The 22018-nt window shown below is 41.9% G+C and overlaps 1 protein-coding gene across 1 annotated transcript in view; it reads left to right on the top strand.

Annotated features, from left to right (window-relative positions):
* ARID1A (AT-rich interaction domain 1A) overlaps nucleotides 1–22018 on the top strand; it is a 125508-nt gene that overhangs the window by 5552 nt on the left and 97938 nt on the right. The window contains exons 2-3 of the mRNA XM_015409445.1: nucleotides 20341–20553; nucleotides 20952–21407. Coding sequence (XP_015264931.1) covers nucleotides 20341–20553; nucleotides 20952–21407 — 669 coding nt within the window. The remainder of the gene's footprint in view (nucleotides 1–20340; nucleotides 20554–20951; nucleotides 21408–22018) is intronic.

The following is a 22018-nucleotide window of genomic DNA, read 5'->3' as shown; positions in this document are numbered from 1 at the left end:
CTCCCTAATGCCCTGAAAGCTGAGCCAGGTGCTTCTGTGTCTGAGGTTGTTCCTTGGATTAATACATCAAGATGTGGAAGTATGGTCTACGCTGGAAAAATAAGGGGTTTAGTATGCCTTTAGTGTACACTTGTATGTATGTTTCTAGGTTAGGTTTTTATTGCTAATGGAGATAAATATCTAGGTCAGGAAAGTAATCTAAAATTTCTGTGTGCTGGAATTTAATTTTTGGATGCCTGGTATTATATCCTGATTTTAAAAAGGACAGTTATTAAAGAACCAGTGTAATGGTGGGTAGTCTGACCAGTGAGATTCAGTGTTCAAACTCTACCTCTGCAGTAGGGTTGCTGGGTACCCCCTGGCAACCAGTAGGGGGTGGGGAAATTACTGGGAGCAAAGAGAGGCCTAGGCTGGTGACAGCAACGTCACTTTGGTGCACACCAGAAGTGTGACATTATCATGGTGATGCTCTAATATTTGGGCAAAAGCGCTATGGTAGAAATAATTTTTACCATAGAATATTTGCCCAAATACCAGAGTATACCTGTGTCACTCTCAACTTGATGATATCACTTCTGGTGCGTGCCAGAAGTGACACTGCCATGTTTCCAGTGATGGTGGCCTGGGCATCCTTTTGCTGCAGGTAAGTCCCCTAGTGTTCAGCTGATTCATTCTGGGAGAGGGGCCCTGGCGTGGGTTGTCCCCCCAGCGGTGGCCTAGCAACCCTGCTCTGCAGTGAAGCTCACTAGGGGAGCAATTCTAAGCCTATCTACTCAGAATCCTGCTTCAATGGGGCTTACTCCCGTTACACTGTAGGTGACCATGCTTGCTTAGGCTAACATACTTCACAGATGGTGTTGAGGATAAAATGGGTAAGCTAAGATAGTTTGGGGAACAGCTAGATAAATATCCAATAAATGAAATAAGCTGTCAGTAATATTGTAAAGGAATTTACTTTGACTCTGGAGTAACTATTTAGTATTATTTGGTCTACAGTTGGTAATGAGGATATTACCTTTTAAAACTTAGCCTGCTTTCCAGCCTGGCACAAGTGGTAAGTACTATGTAGAGGTCAGTCTCCAGATGATGACCTGCCTTAAATGTGTAATGTGCTTACCTTTATGTATCTAGCATATCATATTGATGAATATGTGGAATGCAGATCTTGACATGCTTAAAATCCTACAGTACTTTGCCTTTTTAGCACATTTTCTCCTATCACTTAACAACTTATTTTATTCTGTTCAACAAACAAAAATACAAATATCACAGATATGTCTCAGCAGCTATGAGAATCAGGCATCCCTGGGTTGGTTTTTATTTTTCTGACTGTCTGGCTTCTTAATATTCACATAAGTCTGCAGGTGCCATATTTCTCACCCTGAATTAAAGCCTTCTGTTTTTAAAGGTAAGGAAGTCTCAGTCATTAGCTTGGAGGTGCTGAACTTACCTGGGAACGGCTGAGCATCTCTTTTTGGCTTTTTACATACAGTTGTTGTTTTACTAATGATATGCCAAGGCTTTTAACGGAGTTATATCCTAAAGAGTCAGTGGCATTGTTACTTTGTGAACCATTTCTGATCAGAATCTCTTGCCAATTTTTTGAACTAATCAGCCTTTTCCACTGGCAGTTCATCTTTCCCCCTTTTTATGTATAATGTTCAGTGTTATAGTGAAACAGTTCATTCACAAATTGTGCCATGTAGGGAGAGCTCTCCCTGGCTTTTATATGTAGTGGATAAAAGGAGGAAAGCCCTCTGAAATGTTTAAGGGTACTCCTTTTTGAATTAGACTGACTTTAGAGGAAAAGCTGGAGCTTTAGCGCACCATCCTCAAGGTGAAGAGGCATCTTGTCTAAAATGAGGGATTTAGAGATTTGTTGGCTGTGAGGATGCCCCTTTTCACTCCTAAAACTCATATTATTTTTACTAATGGATAGTAATCTTAGCAATGCTGTATTTCTGGATGCTTGGCAAAGCATGTTTGTTCAGATAGTCAATGACTAATGCAGGGTTAACATTCTTGATCTTCTAACCTTGGTTCTCTTTTGGATCCGTTGGTGCAGCGTCACATCTGCAGTGTTGTTCATACCGTACACGATTATCTTTCACCAGAGTCTGCTTTAATCTTCGTCTTGAGCCATGGTTAGTCTTAACACTACTGCAAATACTATGCTGTACACACTATGGCTGGCATGGAAAATATGAGGAAGAGGGGAATATTTGTGGAGGTGGAGGGATTCCTAGCTATGGTTAGGAAATCTTGCATCTATTCTGAGACAATGAGGAATTTCAGACAGGTGATATATTCTGGTTCAGGAACGGTTCCCAAATGGTTTCTGGTCTGACATTTCAGACAGAACCGTTTTAGAACCGGTTCCCTACTGGAATATATTTGTACTTTCACACACAAATGCTTCTGTCCCATTCAGGAGCTGGGGCTGAACCGTTTTACCTGTAAACCACTTCCAAGTAGTCTTCAGTTTCTTCTCCCGGATCCGAAACGCTTTTCCCCGCCATTTTCCGCCCACGCGGGTGATCTCTGGCTTTTACGTTAGCTTTAGAGTGTTATATAGTGCTATAGCACTATAACACAACAACAAAACAGCATTATAGCAACCCCATTGGAATGCCTGGAGTGTTGTGCTATAGCGCTCTAAAGCGAACTTTAAAAAAAAGCAGGAGATCGCCCACATGGGCGAAAAACAGCAGGAAAAAGTGGGGAAAAGCAGTGTGGTCTGAAATGGCAAACCGCTTCAGATCCAGCTGTTTACCGGTAGGGGAAAACCATGTGTGAAATGGCAGCCCTATACTGGTTTACTCCACGACGGATCAAAAACGGCTTCAAACCTGCTTAAATGTGAAATTCCTCAATATATTTTCCTTGCAGGTGCATTATCTGATAGGACTGAGGTGGGGCTGCAAGTTTTCCTGTTTAAAACAAATATCAGACAATCTTTAAGATGCATTTAACAAAGCCAGTTTGTAAATAGTTGCTAAACTATAAAAATCGTTTTCATGAAAATAGGTACTGAATTCCTTACAGAATGCAGTTTCTGAAGGACCCCATAAAGTTTCTCCCCAGTATCTGGTGGTGACTTGGGCCTGACCTTTGTTATCGCTAGAAGACTCTTGATGAGCAAAATAAACCCACTACTTCTTTAAAGTTATTTTTTTGCTACTGGCTATCAAAGCATCATGTAGCGATGGATTTCCTAAAAAGTTAAATGAAAACACTGTTCTTAACATTATGGCAGATGTTATGGTCTGAAACCTTTCCAGTCGCTGTCCTTCTCCATTTTCCAGCATTTATGTGTTGCAGACATGGTGCTGGGATTCTGTGTTGAGGTAATTGGGCATTGACTTCATGATGCGTTGAAGTTCTGTGTTCAGGATTGATGTGTGTGCTGTCTTGCACTTGGGCCTGATCTAGTAAAATATGAGGGTGGGAAAGAGAAAATTATGGTTGCTTCTGTATAAGTAAGGAAGCATTAATAGGTGGGGGCAGGGTTTTGTTTGTTCTGCTTTAGAGGGAGTCTCCAAGTGTATGCTTGTTGGGGTTATATTGCTTGTTGGGGGGGAGTTTGTCGCTATGAAAATGAGAAAAGGTAGAATAGATACCATTGGTTAGGACAGAAAGGTAAAAAACTTTTCTCTTTCTCCCGTTAAAATCTGCATTGGAAATAGTGGCAGATATAACATGAAGTTTACGTAGACCAAAAACTTGTTGGCCTAAGAATTAGACTAATCAGCCCAATTTTATAAATTGTTACTGGTAGAACAGCAGTGCAGAAATACTGCATCTCACTAACATAGTAACCGGCTTTCACTCATATGATGTAATAGTATGAGTCGTCATCTAGAATCAGGTAGTTGTGATGAGCAAGAAAGTGACCTTTTAAATTCCTTGTTTGTTCATGGGTACGTGCTGGGCAGCAGTAAAGAGACCTTAGATATTTTTGGCAGATTTAGCTACTGCATCCATGGTGTTGAACCAGATGTAAAGTTGAAAAATGTATGCATTATATCAAATAAAGTTCAGTCATCAGATTGGTTAGTTTATAGTTCTTTGCTAGTGAGGCTCATTTTGGATTACCTGTTTATTAAAAAAAAAACCCTAGTATACTACTTAAATGGAAACTGGAAACCCCAAGGTTTAGTGATGTGATGGTTTGAGTCTATACAATAGCTAAGAACAGGAACTTAAGTCTTTGGTTTCTAGTCTTTCTGTACCTTAATTTACAAGGTAATTCCTCCACCTCTCCCAATTCAGCAGTCGTTTCTGTCTTTGTTTGCTGTGTGTTTAAAGAAATAGTGTCCAAACTTGCCTTGTGTGAGGGCAAGCTAAGGGAAGAATAAGCACCGACAAGACTGGAACGGGAAGAACTGCTTCTCTTAGGATTAATGCATTGCTTGTTACAGAACAGTATAGTGATCTGTCCATGTGATATAATTAGGTATGGTTTGGGGAGGGTTTCATATTTCTCTGTGCACCTGGAGTCCTGGAGCTGCAGGTCTTGGCATTGCTCAGCAGTTTAGCAAAGTAACTTTGGCAAAAAGCTTTGCTTCTAGAGGAACCAAATGCTCCTGACTCTTCTAGAAATATAAAAAGTACAACATAATAACAATATATGAACCTGCCCCCCCCAATTGAACTTAAAATGTACACTCATCTTCTTCCTTGGATATGTAATCTTCTCATATCCATTTGAGGCAGTATGCTGTTTTTCATACTAGGAACCTACAGTCCAGTATGCAGAATGAAACAACTTTTTGGAAATTAATCTGAGTTCTTCAATCTAGCCAGTTTGGTGTAGTGATTAAATGCGCAGACTCTAATCTGGGAGAACCGGGTTTGATTCCCCACTCCTCCACTTGTACCTGCTGGATGACCTTGGGCAATCCATAGTTCTGATAAGAGCTGTCCTTGAAAAAGAGCAGTTTCTGTCAGAGCTCTCTCAGCCCCACCTACCTCACAGTGTGTGTCTGTTGTGGGGAGGGGAAGGGAAAGGAGTTTGTAAGCCGCTCTGAGACTTCTTTGGGTAGTGAAGGGCGGGGTATAAATCCAAGCTCCTCCTTAATCTAATGCTTAGAAAACGTTCACTAAAATTTAAAATAATGGAAAATTACCTGATTAAAGTAAAACAAAGTTTGAGTCCAGTGGTACCTCAAGACCAACAAAGTTTTATTTAAGGTGTGAGCTTTCGTGTGCATGCACACTTCCTCATATACAATGCTTAAAAGTAAGTTGAAGTAAGTTAGTGATCTTCAGAACTGGCTAACATCTTCATATCTCTAAAGGACTAAGATAATTGTTAAGCCTAATTAAGTCCAAATGTTGTTTGTGAGTGACCTGTAGAATCTTGATGCTACACTGAGCTGGAGTGCACGGCCTTTGGCTCAGTTCCCTTACAGTGCCAACTATGGTTTGGAATTGCATGAAAGCGCCTTGTAACTCTTCTCCCTTGCTAGTTCTTAGCAAACCATAGTTTTACTGTTAACATCCAAATCAGGCAAGCTGTGATTTACCTTCAAACCAGGACTGGGGATGACAGTCATGGTGTGGTTTTTGGTTTGTAGCAGGTGCTGAGAGGGAATCAGAGTAGGTAAGAGGGAGAAGGGGGCACCTAGACTTGAGGCTCACTTCAGGTGATCATAATTGGCATTCACTTGCTGAAAACTGGTTGATTCCTGCTATTTAGTGCAAATACTTCTTTGGATGATGAAGAGGTACCTCAACTCATTTCTTCTTGCTTGGGGTTTTCAACTATATTGCTGATATTGATGATTATATTACTTACAGGTAGGGACCCAGGATACTTGTGGGGGGGGATCCTTCCCCTCATTGTTGGTGTTGCCAGCTCATCTCGCACCCCACCCCCACTGTTGCTGCCGCCATCTGGCTCCCTCATTGCTTGGTGTGTGTGTGTGTGTGTGTGGGGAGCAGCGGCAAGGACTGCTGTGCCCCACCTCCCCACATGACTTTCTGGTTGCTAGCTGGGTGGTTGGGGGGCAGCAAGGACTTGGCATACCCATACCCTCCCTGCATGATTCCCGTGATTGCTGGTTAGGTGAGGGGGCTTGCTAGCTTGGTGGGGGGCAGTAAGGACTCCTCCCCATCTCCTGATTCCCTCCTTATGGCTCAGTGGGCGGGCAGGCTTGCTGGCTTAGCAGGGAATGGTGAGGACATCCATCTCCCCCCACCCAGATCATTCATTCTTGCTTGGTGGGGGTGGGGCAGCAAAGACTCCACCCCCCCATCTTATTCCCTCCATGCCGGCTCAGTGGGGGGGGCTAAGAGATTTGTGAGGAGGGAGAATCCCATCTTGCCCCCCCCCCCAATTGCTGAGCCTGGTATGGCTCCAGGCCCCACCAGCCACCTTAAGCCCAGCAGCAATGGTTCCTGGGAGCCACTCTGATCTCGGAGCAGCTCTTGACATCCTTCACTGCTAAGGCCAAGCCTGGATCTTCTCCTGCAGTGCTCTGCCATGGCGGCTGGGCCCAGAGCCTCTCTTGGTGCCTGCTGCCGGCCACTGCCAAATGAACTTGTAATTTGGGTTGAAATTCAACCCCATTTCCCCCTTTTCTTACTTCTTAGATTTTTTTGCAAACCAAACCTGCAGAAAAATCTGTTCAGCATTGGTATCTGTGGATGGGGACGGACATGTCCCTGTTAGATATATAGATTTCATTTATACTCCGCTTTTCTCCGATATGGGAACCTGAAGTGGCTTCCAGCATTCTCCCCTCTTCCATTTTATCCTCAGAACCACTATGTGAGGTAGGTTAAGTTGAGAGTGTGTGACTCGCCCATGGTTACGCATTGGGTAACCTGGGTCTCTCAATTCCTAATCTGACATTAGCCACTATACCATGCTGGGTCTTATAATTGAGTGCATTTATGTATTTATTATTAAATATTTATATCTTGCCTTTTCTCTTGGCTCAAGGTTTTTAGACCTTTACTTTGTACCCAATTGCCTCTTTTAAGGAGCTTTGAACATTGACTCCCTTAAGAGGTACATGGATTGGAAGACGTGAACAATTAAGCTGAGAGCACGTTCTGTAGGGCTACTAAGGAGTGAGTCCTAGCTTGGAAAAATATAGAAAGTGCTTCAGACTTTCCACACAGTGAAAGCAGACTGAGGCCTAACTCTTGTGACTTCCCTGTCAAGATGGAATGGCTCTGAAGCCAGATGACTTAAACTGTCGAGAGAGAAGACTGATTTATAATGAATTTCCTATCTGCACACATTTCTTAAAGAAGCATGCATATTAATTGTTAGATATTGCCAAATAACAATCTACAATTAAGATGTTGTATTCCCTAGGAAAGTATACTTTTCTTGAATCAATGTAAAAAAAAAAAAGACACATTGCTTAAGCATTCTTCCTGATTTGTCAGGCCACATTGGCAATTTGGAAATTACACAACATGTATTTTTATTGCAAAATGTGGATTTCTGTTGAATCCCTTCACACATACACCACTGAACAAAACTGCTTACTCAAGCAGGTAAAGCCTTCAGCTGAGTCAGACCATTTATCTACCAAGTTCAGTATTGTCTGTTCTGGCTGGCAGCAGTTCTCCAGGGTCTCAAACAGAGAGGTCTTTCACATCACCTTACTACTTAATCTTTGCAACCGGGGTTGCCCAAGATTGAACCTTGGATCTTCTACATGTAAAACAGGTGCTGTGCCACTGAGTCATGATCGCACCAATTTGGATAGGAAGTATCCTAAATATTGATGAGTGGGGAAATGAAAAAACCCACAAATATTTGCTTACTCCTGATTAAGTGGAAGAAGGGTGCCTTGCAATCAGTTGTAGAATGCAGCACAAAACACAGGTTTTTTTTTCTTTTAGTGTTTAGTGTTGGAGTGGGCTGTAGGATGTGTTTTCGTAGACACTAGCCTACTTTGAGGGAGGTTCTGGATAGTCATGTTAGAAGATGGTCCCTAGTCAGCAGTGATATGGATTTTCTGGAAAAATCTTAATTGGAAAATTTTCTTCAAAACTTTCCAATTTAAATGATTTAAATAATGTTAACAATTTAAATAATATTAGCACAAGAAGTCAGCTACACTGTGTACAAGCTTGGACTATTTACAAGCACTGGGGTTTGTCCATGTTCATATCCCATATTTAGACAATTTAACATGATTTATTTGCTGCACAACAGCTCTGACAAACACAGATAAACAGACTATATTTATATGCATGGGGTGGAAAATTTTCCATAGAAGAATAGGGCATTGGGAAATACTGCAGAAAATTTTCCACCTTTCATCACTGCTGGCCAATGCTGAAGCCTTTCAGTCTGAAAAGCACAGAGTCATAAACACACATGAAGCTGCTGTTTGAGGACCTCTCTGCTTTCTTCACTTGACAGAGTTGCATGGTGAAAAGTCCCAGCCATTTGCTCTGCGGTGTTCAGATCTCCATACTTATTTTGTGTACTAGTTCATGTATGATATGAGGGTTGAATTTTAGTCCAAATGGCTGTGAGACAGTGAGTGGCTTAAAAAGGAAAATGGGAGTTTATTAACTTGATGTAAATGATTAAACACGAATACCAAGTTTAACAGTAGCTTATTAAAAACTTGTCTTTTCCTAGAACAGGAACTTAATCAATAATAACGCCTTACCTGCTAATGGTGGTTCTTTTGAAACAGTTAATATGACAGATATTTCCATCAGCCTCGTGATGTTGGCTAGATGGTGGTATGTAACTTGATATAGTTTTTGGGTCTTGTGTCACTATGTTAAAGAGCTGTCCATTGTAGCATGTGCCATGTTTGACCAGTGTCTGTCTTCACAACCAGCCCATGAGGCCACTTCTAAAAAGTTAGGGTGTGAGTCTCATGTACTGAGATGACAACATAACTGCAGCCCTGGTCCAAAACCTTATTTCTTCTGAGCCAGTGCATCTTGATCAACAAAGTGGTGGTGATCTAAACTCTCAAGCTTTACTGCAGTGAAAATGGAGTGATTTTGATGGGATGCTTTCTCCCCACAGGTATGTTAATGATGCCCAAGATTATATCAGTGGCAATGTCATAATAAGACCAATGAGATCACACCTCCTCTGACAGGGCCAGGAAGTATCCATTGGTTACTGCAAGCAGTGATTTTTGTTCTGCCAATTCTGTTAGTGTATTTCAGCATTTAGTCCTTAGGTCACATTTGGCTTAAAAGAAAATTTCCATTGAAAGATGTGTCCTAACTTGATGCTCTTGAATTGCATTATCCGAGCTCTGTGGAGAGGGTGAGGGTTCAAGTTTTTGGCTGTGTTTAGTCCAGTGCTTTGGTGCATGTGGCTAGAGCAGCAAACCACAATCTGATTTAAGAAAAAAACACTGACATAGCTGATCTGTTGTGTATAACTGCCCCTGAACCTTTTTTGGGGGAAGAATGTTGTGGGATAGAAATTTAAAGATAAATTGTCGAACTCTGGTCACATGTTCCTCAAGAAAGGACAATGGCATATATCCAACCATGCAGTTTCTCCAGTGGACCGTTGTTTGCAGAAGAGCAGGGCAGCAAGTTCCACCAATTTCCCTGCAAACCTCATTTTTGCACCCCGTGTTGTTCCTGATAGTCCACTGACCTCCAGGAACAAAATTTCAGCGGACTGGTGGCCTGCAGCAGGTGGGGGAAGTGGGAGAGTCCTGCTCCACAAAGTCCTCAGATGGCTGGCTGGATATACGCCAGTGAACACGGAATGCTATCTTGAACTGTTGTATTCTTCCAGGAATTCAAATCCAGGTTTCTTTCTTTTATTCTCAGTTAAATAGTCCATAAAGTGTGATTTTCCAACCTATCTACTCTACAGAGATTGAGTAAACAACAATACATGTACACACACAGATCAAAAATCTCAGATCACACAATAAGAAGTTAATATAGTTACATTTTAAAATTACATATTAAAATATCATATATTGAATTCATATCCACATCAAAACTGTTTATGGTAGCAATTAAGAAAGTTATGAATTAGAGGCATTGGTTTAAGTTGTTACAATTGTTATGTGTTTTTATCTTTTATGTAAGCCATCCTGAGCCTGCTTTGGGAGGGCGGGGTATAAATTGAACAAACAAATAAATAAATTTGCAGCATAGGCCTGAACTCACTGGGAGGTCTTTGGCTCTTGCTCATCTCCTGCTTCCTATTTATAATATGGGAAATCGACATACCTTGTGTGGCTGTTGCAACGAATATTGAATTAATAGATTTGAAGCACTTAAGCATTACATATAGATTAAAAAGGTAAAGGTTCCCTTGCTCGAAAGCCAGTTGAATCCGACTCTAGGGTTGCGGTGCTCATCTCCGTTTCAAAGCCGAAGAGCCAGCGCTGTCCAAAGACGTTTCCGTGGTCATGTGGCCGGCATGACTAAACCCCAAGGCGCACGGAACGCTGTTACCTTCCCACCGAAGTGGTCCCTATTTATCTACTTGCAATTTCTTGCTTTCGAACTGCTAGGTTGGCAGGAGCTGGAACTAGAGACGGGAGCTCAGTCCATCATGCGGCACACTCGGGTCTCAAACTGGTGAACTACCGACCTTCCACAGCCTGCAGTTCAGCGTCTTAACCACTTGAGCCACCGCAGCTCCACATATAGATTACTATCCACAAAATTATGGCAAAAGCTTTCTAGTATTGCACCCACCAGAAGAAGTTGCCTTTATCTGACAATGCATGCTATCCTGTTAAAATGTTGTTGATAGATACCATTTACTGTGACTGCAAATCAGTGGGAGAGCTGTCCTTTAAGACATGCCAACCCTGTAAAAGTAAAATTGGCCATGCCTGATAGTGTTATGGCTTCTTGCTATACTTGTTCTTAAATCACTGAAAAGTTTTGTTACATATGTTGTTCCTCCTCTCCCTCTGGCACGGGCATATGAATTTCAGTATCTGCTAATCTGCATCCAGGATCTATCTCCCTTCTTCTTTGCTTGTTTCCTCTCTAACTTGCTGAACAACTCCTGGCATTGCTAACATTGCTTTTATAAGCAGTCCACCTGAACTAATATGTAGATGGCTGGTGTAAACAACTAGGCACAGACCAAGCTCCTGCTGTACTGTGCAATTTCGAAAGTACACACAGAATTTCCCCCTGAAGTGTTTCTAGTCCTTTGTGTCATTGCAAGTGTCTGTTTTGTGTGGGGCTTTCCAAGAGTAGCATATATTGGGTTGTGCATGCCCTTCTTCCTCAAAGGCTATTGGCATAGCCTGAGCTGGATGGCAACCTGACCATCATAGACCAGTTGTGAGTTGCCACTGGTGCCCAGGTAACATGTAAATTGTAGGGGTTGTGCTAGTATAGCTCACATAACCTTGCTGACTATTTAAGGCACACTAGACACCAATAAATACTAAGCAGGATATGTGATTTTCAAGTGCTGTTTAAAACAGTGGTATGTAAAGAAGAGAGAACAGTTGTTACTAGGAGATGGAGAAATACCAGTAGCTGTTGTTGCTTCTGAGCTGCCAGGTAGGCCAGCCCCTTGCTCAGTTCTGTACAGTGGAAGCAGGCAGTCCTTAAGGTGGCTTGCATGTTGTAAAGGAAGCTCCCTGTTGTTCTCCATGGTTTCCACCCATCCTTTCTCCCAACTAGTAGTTTCCTGAATTTCCCTCATGGACTAGCCTCACCTATAAAGCATTTTGTTTGTTTACTATGCTACCCTTCTACCAAGATAGATACATTTAGAGATGTAAAATTTCCGGAAATTTTGAAGCTCGGAAAAAAACCCGGTTTCCCCCCCAGTTTTTTTCGGGGGAAAACGGAAATTTTTGGAAAAATTGAAAAAAATGCTACATTAGCACTTCTTTTGTCTTTTCTAGATTGAAAGTCATTCTGTTACTTTAGGAACATAAAATATGACTATGGACATTTTTACTTGGCATGAAATTATCACAACTAGCATATTAAAAATATAGTGTATCCAAACAGTTATTACAAACAGAATACCCGCCCACATGCAAAAACAAAACTGAAACTTTTTTCTTTTCTCGTGACAATAGCACCTCCTAAAGGAAGAAATGCATCTTGTTCTTGCATTGGTGAGTTCAGTTTGTAACCTAGGACTTGCTTGTCCTCAGTGCACAGAAATTAGATCAATCTGATACCATATATATATATTTTAGAAATGATGTGGAAAATATTTGAACAGTTTGTCTTAAAATATTTTATTCATCATGTTAAAATAAAACGTTCCATAATCAATTTTTTTCTTTTCTTTTTTGTTTTTCCAATTTTTGGGAAAAAAACAAAAAAGGCTTCAGGAAAAAAATGGGGGAAAAAACATTTTTTCCCCGAATTTTTCCGGTTTTTTTTCCGGGCCTTCACATCTCTAGATACATTCAAAGCAAACAACCAGTAGTAAAGGTGAATGCAGTCAGTTTCCCTAAACTCTTTTGTTGGCTCCCCACCAGTGTTCCCTCTAAGCTGAGTTAGTGTAAGCTAGCTCACAGTTTTTTAGTCTCCGGCTCACACATTTTTGTCTCAGCTCAGGAAGGATGGCTCCAGAACACACTAATTTATGCAGTAGCCAAATCACCTGCTCACAACTTTAATGCCGGTAGCTCACAAAGTAGAATTTTTGCTCACAGGACTCTACAGCTTAGAGGGAACATTGCGTCCCCACTCTTTCAGGGCCTTTCCCCATCCACACATCCCATGCAGATTACTATGGTAAGGACATTGGCATTGACCAAACCCCTGCTAGCTCCAAACCTTTTCTGACTGCTGCTTTTCTCATAGGTTCCTTCTCAGTCTTTGTATTGTTTATTTGGTCTGTCTGAAATATTCCCACGTTGCTTCTTGAAGACTTCAGCATCCAAGCTGTGACAGCCTCTCTGTCCTGCTATGACAACCTCTCTGTCCTGCGTTCTCTCCCTGATAACCTCTTTTCGGATTGTCTCCTTACCTGTTGACACTGAAAGCGTAGTCTCATCTTCTCTAGGAAATTTACTGACCAACCTCTCTGCTGTAGAGCTTCTGTCTTGAGATCACATTGCAGAGACTCCACCTTCTTGTTTTGTAACCTGTCTGTGGTTCCCTTAAAATATTCTCCTCTTAACCGATCTCCTCTTGACCCACTCCCCCCCCCAATTTGGCTGCATTTAGCTCTTCCAGTCTCTAACTGCTTAATTTAATAATTCCACCAACACATTCACCTCACTTCATCTCCACCACTGGTTTACATTCCTTCATCAACATCTCTGCCCCTGGCTGTTGTGTGCTGAGTGCATCTGAAGGAAATAGGTGCAGTCAGCCATAGCTTTCCATTTTAAAATTCAAGCTTTTTTAGCCGTTTTCTTAACTAAGAAACATTACTCTGACATCCTGATGTAAAGCCACTCTCCAAATAATTGATGCTTCTTTGTTACCTTTTAAAAAAATGCTGCCCCCCCCCACTCTTCAGAAATTTCAGTTTTATGGCCAGCAGTTTCTCTACTTCCTTTCCTGACCCAAGGGACCTGAGGAGCTTATTTTGTTATCTGAGGGTTTATTGAAGTTCTGGAATGGTTGTGGATCAATTGTTTGTATAGGCATGATTGGAAGCTTTCAGAATTTTGAGTTTGAGATTTAAGTGAACTTGAAAAATGTGAGGTTCTGTATAACTGCTAAGTCTATGGCTTAAGTTACTGAGGCAGCAAGAGTAGATTGAACTGCTGTTTGAACACCCAGTCATACAGAAGAGACCAATGGAAGACCTTTCAGACAATCATCCCAGACTTATTCATTGTAAGCCTTCTGCTGGAGAAGAAGGTGCCAAAGAAGTCTTCATGTTCTATGGACAGACTTCTTGAACTTGGTTAGGGTTTAAGGTGGGCCTACTACTCACATTGGTACTATACACTTGGATTTTGGAAGCAAAAACGACATTGTTGTGGAACATCCATCACAGTGGGGGATTAAGTATTGTTGAGGGGCAATTGCAACTATTGTGGTATATAGGATGACATTATACAATCACTAGAGAAGAATGATTTGTTCAGTAAAATACCCTGGTATGGTGTTAACTTCTGATTCTAACTTCTGCAATAGTTTACCACCAAATGGAGGTATCTGTTGTGATCTTTTTTTCCTCTAGAAGCTTATATTAGCTGTGAAGAAAAGTGTCTTTCTGCACAAGTGTTTATTCCATCATATTAATGAGGACCACTTTTTAAAAACCAGATGACTTTAAAAGCAGTTGGGTAGCCATTTAAAAACAAAATGCTCACAGAATATTTTCTAACTTAACAAAAACCAGAAGTGGAGATTGCCTTCTTGGAAAAGGTATTGATCTTTTCCTGTCCAGAAGGAAGGAATGGTTCAACAGTATCAAAACAAGAAGCAATTTTTCTTCAGAGCAATTGTTTTATTCTTATGCAGATTTAATTGGTTTGTTTAAAAGACTAAATGGGTAAGCCAGCGTGAAGGGTCGAGGAAATTTCCTGGTATAAAAGGCATCTACAGAGATCCCCTGTGACCTTTACCCAGTCTTTTTGGTGAAAGCTTTCTGTATCTAAATGACACCACATGAAAGAAGATTTATTGGTTACTTTTAAAATTGCTACCTCATTGTGAATCAAAAATCTTGCCGATCGTGTGGTACAGGCTATCTCCAGTTGCTGAACTTAGTTTGCATATTTGTGACTTGGGATCAGTGTAATGGACAAAGTGGTACTGGGCAAGGTTTGGGAGCTTCTCAGCTATGCTTCTTGCAAGACATGTGCATGCATGACAAGGTATGATAACTGAGAAGGCTGCTTTAAATGCACAGAGAGTGGAGCTCCCTTTTCTCTGCTGAACAGCTATGCAGATAAAAACTACCCAAATGAAGTATATTCAGAGGTTTTCACTTGTCATGATTCAGAGAGCCTGTTGGTGGGCTTGCAACACAGCAGGGTGTCTGGTTACTCTTTTCATACGAGCAGTTCCTTCTGTGCTCAACAAGACAATTTTGAACCTGGGGAGCTTCAAAAGTAGTGTTTGATGTAGGGCAAAGAGCTTTTGTTATTTAAAAAAAATCCTTGTACTTCTTTTGTGCAATAAACTGCTTGTTGAGAGTGTTCCTGGAATGAGGAATGTGGTTAAAGCACAATGGATCTATAGCAGAAGTGCTCCGATGTTGATGTTTAAACATGAACATGATCTGACCATATCAATGTTAAGCAAGTAAAATGGTTTGATGGGGGGAGACCCTTGGAGAGAATGGAACTTCAGGCTTCTAATATGTACACCACTGATGCCAGCACAATGGTAATAGTATTCTTCCCCATATATTTCTGCAAGATGTGGAGTCTCTTACCCAGTGTGGTGTATATAGTGGTTGGACTAGGATCTGGTTCAAATCCCCACTCTCCCATGGAAGCTTGCTGAGTGACCATGGGCCTAGTCACCCACTCAGCCTAACCTACCTCTCAGGGTTGTTGAGAGAGTAAAATGGAGGCATGAAAAATGAAAGAAACTGCCGGGATCCCCATTTGGGAGAAAGGCGGGATATAAATGAAGACACAGAGTTTCACCCAGATAATGTAACAGAAGAAAATTGATGAGCTCCATGAAAACTTTTTCCTGGCAGCTTTTACTTATGTAGTTCGTATGTATGGAAGATTAACCATGGGATGGGGTTAAGTTTTAGTGTCATTACTGTGTATTGGATCTGGACTGTCTTTCCATCACTGGAGTGAAACTCTTCTGCCTCCCATTGCAACTCACTGACCTCCATGAAATGCTGCTTCTGAGGGACAGGGGACTGTGACAAATGACATGAGTGTTTATAGCAGGAAGGGAAATCTGGAAATTGCCAATTTAATCTAGATCCAACCCCAGGAAATGGCATCTGATGAGGATGCTAAAGGCAAGCATGGTAAACAAAGGCATAGAAACAAGAACAAGTGAGATTTGTAGGGTTTTTTTTTGTCTTGGATATTTCTTTTTCCATTATTTTGAAGATAGTACCTTTTGCTCTTGCATGATGGCAAGTCTGAGGGAAAGTTATCATGTTCAGAGTCCTAACAGCTAAACTGAAATGCTCCTACATTATGAGTCTGGAAGTGGTTGGGATGGTTTGTTTATCTCTCCTTTTGGATAAGTGAGTTGTGGTGCCTTCAAAAGGTAAAAGAGGTAGAAACTATTGAAATCCTTTTTCTTAAAAGCAAGTAGGTGGTAGCTCTAGGAGTGAAATCCCTCCTTGTATCAGTGTTTATAGTCTGGCAGTGAACCTAAAAAGTTTTTCCGAGGGGGGGAGCTAAAATAATGTAATGCTTTTTGTATATGGAGAAGATAACCGCCCTTTTTTGAATGGAAATCTAATTTCACTGTTCCATTTGTCTCTGATTCCATCTGGGTTCAACTGTGGGGACTCGGTGGAGGCTGCATCTGTGCATTTTCCAAGTTGCATTAAATCTGTAGGTTGTTTTTCTGGGGTTTTATTTGTTGGTGAGAGCTTTCATCTTTTTGGTGGCTTTTGGGTCCCAGGGGTTCAGTGGTCTTCATCCTCTTGACCAAGCAAGAGTACTGGCAGGCCCAATAGAGAAGCTGCCCTAACAGCTGCTGCTTCTCCTCCCCTGAATTGCATGGGAAGCGGCCTTCGCTGCCTTTGTACAGCAGCCCAGCCGCGAAACAATAGTTTTCAGCTTTCAAGGCCACGTGGAGGGTCACGTGGGTGCCCGTTTTTGCTATTTGCTGCTGGGGTCTTTACCCATCTGTTATCTCGGCTTTCTGGGTTATTCGGCGCAGGTCCAAGTCCTTGTAGGCAGCCAGCCCTCCTAGTCAGAGATTAAGTTCGCTAACCTTCCTGGCAGGGGTGGTGTGGCTTTGCTTTTTATGCAGATAAGCCATGTGCTTCAAGGCGTTTGGAGGAAAAGATATTTCCTGTGTTTAGCTCTCAGTGGGTGGTTCCTGGCTTTACTGTACAGGGGCTGTAGGGTTGGGGCCTGTGAACTGAGCGCATGCCAGGGAGAGATTACACTGTGCTGCCCCCCTTCCCATTCCACCTCCACTGCTACGTCACCACAACACAACCACTCATGCTCTCATAGTGTTGGTGTCATTCATTCAGTGCCAAGATTGCTTTAAAAAATTCCCTTGGCCCCGGTTCAAACAGGAGTACAGCTGGGATGTGTTAGATTTTAGGCAGTCTGCCCTCAATTTGAGATGAGTTATAAATAGCTGCGCTGACTTCCTTAACTAGCACACTCTGAGGTAAAATGCAGGTTAATTACTGTGGGAATCAATTAGGGCTTCTCTGTTAAAGAGCCAGCAAGGTTCTTTTAAATTTTTAAAAAATGTGTTATAAATTAGACAGAACTGGTCAGGAATAAATTCTTGATCCAAGATGAGGGAGGCTTTGTTTGCTATATAATAAAGGGACCTGATTCTGTTTAACTTAAACAGTACAGCCATTTTCAAATGCTTCATAATCCTTGTTCTGCTCCCTTCTACAGTTAAGTGTAGAATGTAACATAACCTCAGGCAATATTAAGTGCTTCATATTAGCTTCTCTTTGCTTTCATTTTTGGTCTACCGGAGCCAGCTTTGTTGTCCAGGAAAAAAATAGTTTTGGAAGCTTCCCTAGAGCTTCTCTATCAATACTGGCCAAATTGCTGGTATGGCTAACATGTACATGCAGTGCTGCCAGGCAGCCCCAGACTATACTTAATACTAACAAATGATTGGGGGTCTGTGTGCTTTTTTACTTGGAGTTTGCAGGTTTTTCTGGGACTGAAAGCTGACCTGTACAACACTTGTATATAACAAATGTTCTCTTACAGTGCCATGGCTAATCCATGTTTAAGATGAATTTTTTAAACACTCAGGTGAATGACGCCCATCACTCCAAAAATCTTGTGGGTGATAGCACTGATACCAAGCATGAAATAAATGCATTGGTTGATTTAAAGACAGATTTCCAGGGGCTGTTTTAGTGTGTTTGATGTCCATGCTGATTGGCCTGATGGATTACATGGAGGCGTTCATGTTCTTTAAGCAGCCCATGCTTGTTTAGAGACACCAAATGGCATTGGGAGCACTATGCCTCCAGCCTTGCTCAGTTCACTGTGCATTTGTCCGAGGAGTGCTGCTCCTAGTAGGGATAGCACCGCTTCTCATGTCTACATGTAAACTGGCATTTTATAGGCAATAGAGTCTACATTATAGCCTTAGTAATTAAACACCCTTTTGTCTCAAATGCTATGGGACATGGTCAGTGTTCCCTCTAAGCTGAGTTAGTGTGAGCGAGCTCACAGTTTTTTAACCTCCAGCTCACAGATTTTGGTCTTAGCTCAGGAAGGGTGGCTCCAAAGCAAACTAATTTATGCAATAGCCAAATCGCTCACTCACAACTTTAATGCCAGTAGCTCACAAAGTAGTATTTTTGCTCACAAGACTCCACAGCTTAGCGGGAGCATTGGACATGGTACTGTTGCTGTTGATGAAACCCAGGTGCACGTTTTGACCTACTAGAACAGATGAGACCACTGATTGTCTGGGAGGGATATGTTTAGTGCCAGTTGGTTAACTTTGATCTTGAAGATTGGCGTGACATAGACTTTCACTTTGTTCTGTTTGGGTTTGTAGAATTGGCAGTACTGTGATTTGCTTCCACTGTCAATGAATGTGGGTAAGTTGTCAGCAGGGGGTCAGTTTCAATTATCATGTATCACTTTCCCCTTCCCAGTAACAACTTTTGTAAAATATCTGCAGTATCTACATTCTACTCTCTGGCAGCTGTTCCTCATGTTAGCACAATGATAAACCTAGAGTTCAAACTTAGTTGTGTGTGTGTGTGTATGTTTTTAAGAATGGGACTATTGAGAATAGGATGATTAATTCTGATGATGCAAGAGAATGATGGTGTGTAATGGAAGATTTGAGGGAGAGGCAGCTTATTGTTGCATTAATGGATTAGTTCCAAGGGCTCCCCCCAGTTATTTAGAGCTGCTGGTCTTATGCTTTGTAGACCAGGTAGGCTGAGTTTTTGTGGGAATAACTAACTTCCTGGTGTTTTGTAAACAATGGCTGTATTTTGGTCAGTCTTTGGACATTTTTAAGTTCTGTGAATTATCTGAAACTGTGCACTTCACGTTTGTTTCCACGTATATTGCTAGTCTATGGATGTGTGACTTTTTCCCTCAGCAAAAAGCTGTTGAACACCCAGGTTGCCAACTACCTGGATAAAAAGTGTTATGTCCCTTTAATGGAGGCTTAATGTTGTTTACCTCCATGCCCCAAAAGGCTTCATCTGCCCATTTCTGCAAATTAAGCCTTTTTAAAGGAACAGGACATTTTTCTCCAGGTCTCTTGACAACCCTAGCAAATAATCTCTTAATCAAATGGAAATATTTCTGTTTCTACCTTTGATAAACTCCCAAGTATATTTAGTGGGCTGTAAGATTTTTATTGCTTTTCCTGCTGAAAGTTTAAGACAAAATGCATCTCCTCTCCTCTCCCCCTGCCCTCTTGTGCGAGTGTTTTCTGTGTTTGGATAAGAGCAAGGGGAGTGATTTTTGTCTGTTCCCCCCTCTTTATTGGTGTAGCGACTGTAGCCTCTTGTTGTTCTAGAGGGTCCTTTGACTCTCAGCAGCAGCTTGAGGGGGAGCAGTGGCCTTGCAGGAGCCTTGGGGGAGTAGACAAGATCTGATTAAGGGAACTTGGACCTAACCTACTGTTTGAATTAGGTTTTTAGTTAGATTTGGACTGTTGTACAAAACTTCTGCTTACATATGTCTCTGGTTTTGCTTAAAATGCATTTTAATGTTTGTACTATGAACTGAGTGGAAGCAGATGTGCTGTGCACAGGCAGTGTGCCTGTCAGCCAGTGAGAATGCAGTAGTGGAGACCCTCTGTATTGCAGTTATTTGAGACTTGTAGCAATAGTTTAAGTTTGGGGAGATGAGAAAAGCAAAAAGCTTTGTATATATAGAATGACTTGGTATGGGCCTTTCCAACAGAAGTAATTTAAGTAGATTGCTGTTTGGTCTTTTCCTTTTGGGCTGCAGCTGCTTTTAGGGTCTTGGAAGTGCTTTGGATTTAAGATAATGTCAATTAAGAAACATTTTTACTTAACTAGAATAATGATCATAATCCTAAATTTTCAGCTACTGATACAGGGCTTTCTATTTTGGGTGCCAAAGAATTGTTTTTCGAAGTTTGGTGCTTTTATAGCACAATCAATTTTGATTGGCTGGCAGCTTCTTTCAGTAGAGAACGTTCTTCCATTACAGCTTTTACCTTTTGCTCTTGTGGATGTGGAGGAAGGGAGACTTTTTTAAACTTGGGCAGTTTGATATGCAACGGAATGCTCTTGTAACAAACATTGTGCTCTTTCTTTCCTAGCCATCCAGCCCAATGGATCAGATGGGGAAGATGAGACCTCAGCCTTATGGAGGAAACAACCCATATGTACAACAGCAGGGACCTCAGTCAGGGCAACAGCAAGGTCATGGATATCCAGGGCAGCCATATGGGCCACAGACTCCTCAGAGATACCCAATGGGAATGCAGAGCAGGACGCAGACTGCGATAGGCACTGTCTCTTATGCACAACAGGTAAATAGGAGCAAGTACTTCTGTTCCCCAAAATGGTGCTGGTTACATTTCAGGTTTTTGTGCTTAAAAGATGAGCACAGTTACTATTTTCGGTGAGCGAATAGGAAATAAGTGGCCAAATCCTTTAAGCAATTGTTAAGAATATGTTAAGTCCCTGTACTGGGAAGTAATGTTGCTTGATATGGAACCAAGAATTGTGTTATAATGGTTTGTTGTTGCTGTAATGCCATCAGCATTATTTGGTAGTAGCTGTTTTGGTGGGAGGGGGATGCCATAAACCACCCACGTGGCATTGGCTTCTCAGATGTCCGTCATTTTTTCCTAAGTTCCAGTTCTTTGTTCAATGACTTTCAGATCTCTAGTTTGATTCCCCTTCTCTCTTCTTCTCCCTTGTGTAGATTCCTCCTTATGGACAGCAGGGCCCCAGTGGATATGGACAGCAGACCCAGACTCCCTATTACAACCAGCAGAGTCCTCATCCCCAGCAGCAGCAGCAGCCTTCATATGCTCAGCAGCCCCCATCTCAGACCCCTCACTCTCAGCCTTCTTATCAGCAACAACAAACTCAGTCTCAGCCTCCACAGCTCCAGTCCTCCCAGCCCCCGTACTCACAGCAGCCGTCACAGCCACCCCATCAGCAGTCGCCATCTCCATATCCTCAGCAGCAGTCCTCTGCCCAGCAGCATCCACAGAGTCAGCCAGCCTATTCGCAGCAGCAGTCTCAGTCACCTTACCAGCAACAGCAAACTCAGCAATCTGTTACCTCTGCGCTTTCTCAACAAACGGCATCTTACCCTCAGTCTCAGTCACAGCAGCAGTCAGCATATTCTCAGCAGCGCTTCCCACCTCCACAGGTAGGACTTCTCTCATGTGTTTCCCTGTCCTCTGATAGGCAAGTGTGGGAATAAAATTCCCCTTTCATTTTTGGAAAAGCAGCACAATTGTGCAACCTGATTTCTTTGAGCCGTGGCTGCCTTAAATGTGTAGGCGCTCTCTCTCTCTGAGCTAGTGCAGAAAATGGGGTTAATGCAAGGGGGCAGGTGACCACCAAGGGCCTTTAAAAAGAATGACAAGGCTCTTATTGCTTCTAGCTGACACATACTCTTATTGCTTCTAGCTGACACAAACAACTTAGATCAGGCTTATTTAGCTTGTGCCCTGTAAAGTCAAACACAACTTGTAATCATGTGTAGATGCTCTGTAGAAGAAAAAAAAAGCACCTTAGTTTGCAGCCTGTCTGGGGTTGCAAAAACCACAGGGATATATGACAGTGAGAAGTACACGAGAGCCTTGGCAACACAAGTTGCCTTGGCTGGACTTACATATGGCTGTGGATTATATACATGCATAGAGGGATCAAAACTAGAATGTGTTTGTTTCGTAGAGGAGTGATAATAGAAGAATTCTTGCCCCATCCTCCAAATGTAAACCTGTGTTAAAAAAAAAATGAAAAAAGTGCCTGAAG

Source organism: Gekko japonicus, unplaced genomic scaffold (genome assembly GCF_001447785.1).
Source record: "Gekko japonicus isolate JY-2015 unplaced genomic scaffold, Gekko_japonicus_V1.1 scaffold800, whole genome shotgun sequence".
Lineage (NCBI taxonomy): Eukaryota > Metazoa > Chordata > Lepidosauria > Squamata > Gekkonidae > Gekko > Gekko japonicus.
The sequence above is the reverse complement of the archived record's forward strand: the minus strand, read 5'-3'. Positions and strand labels throughout refer to the sequence as shown.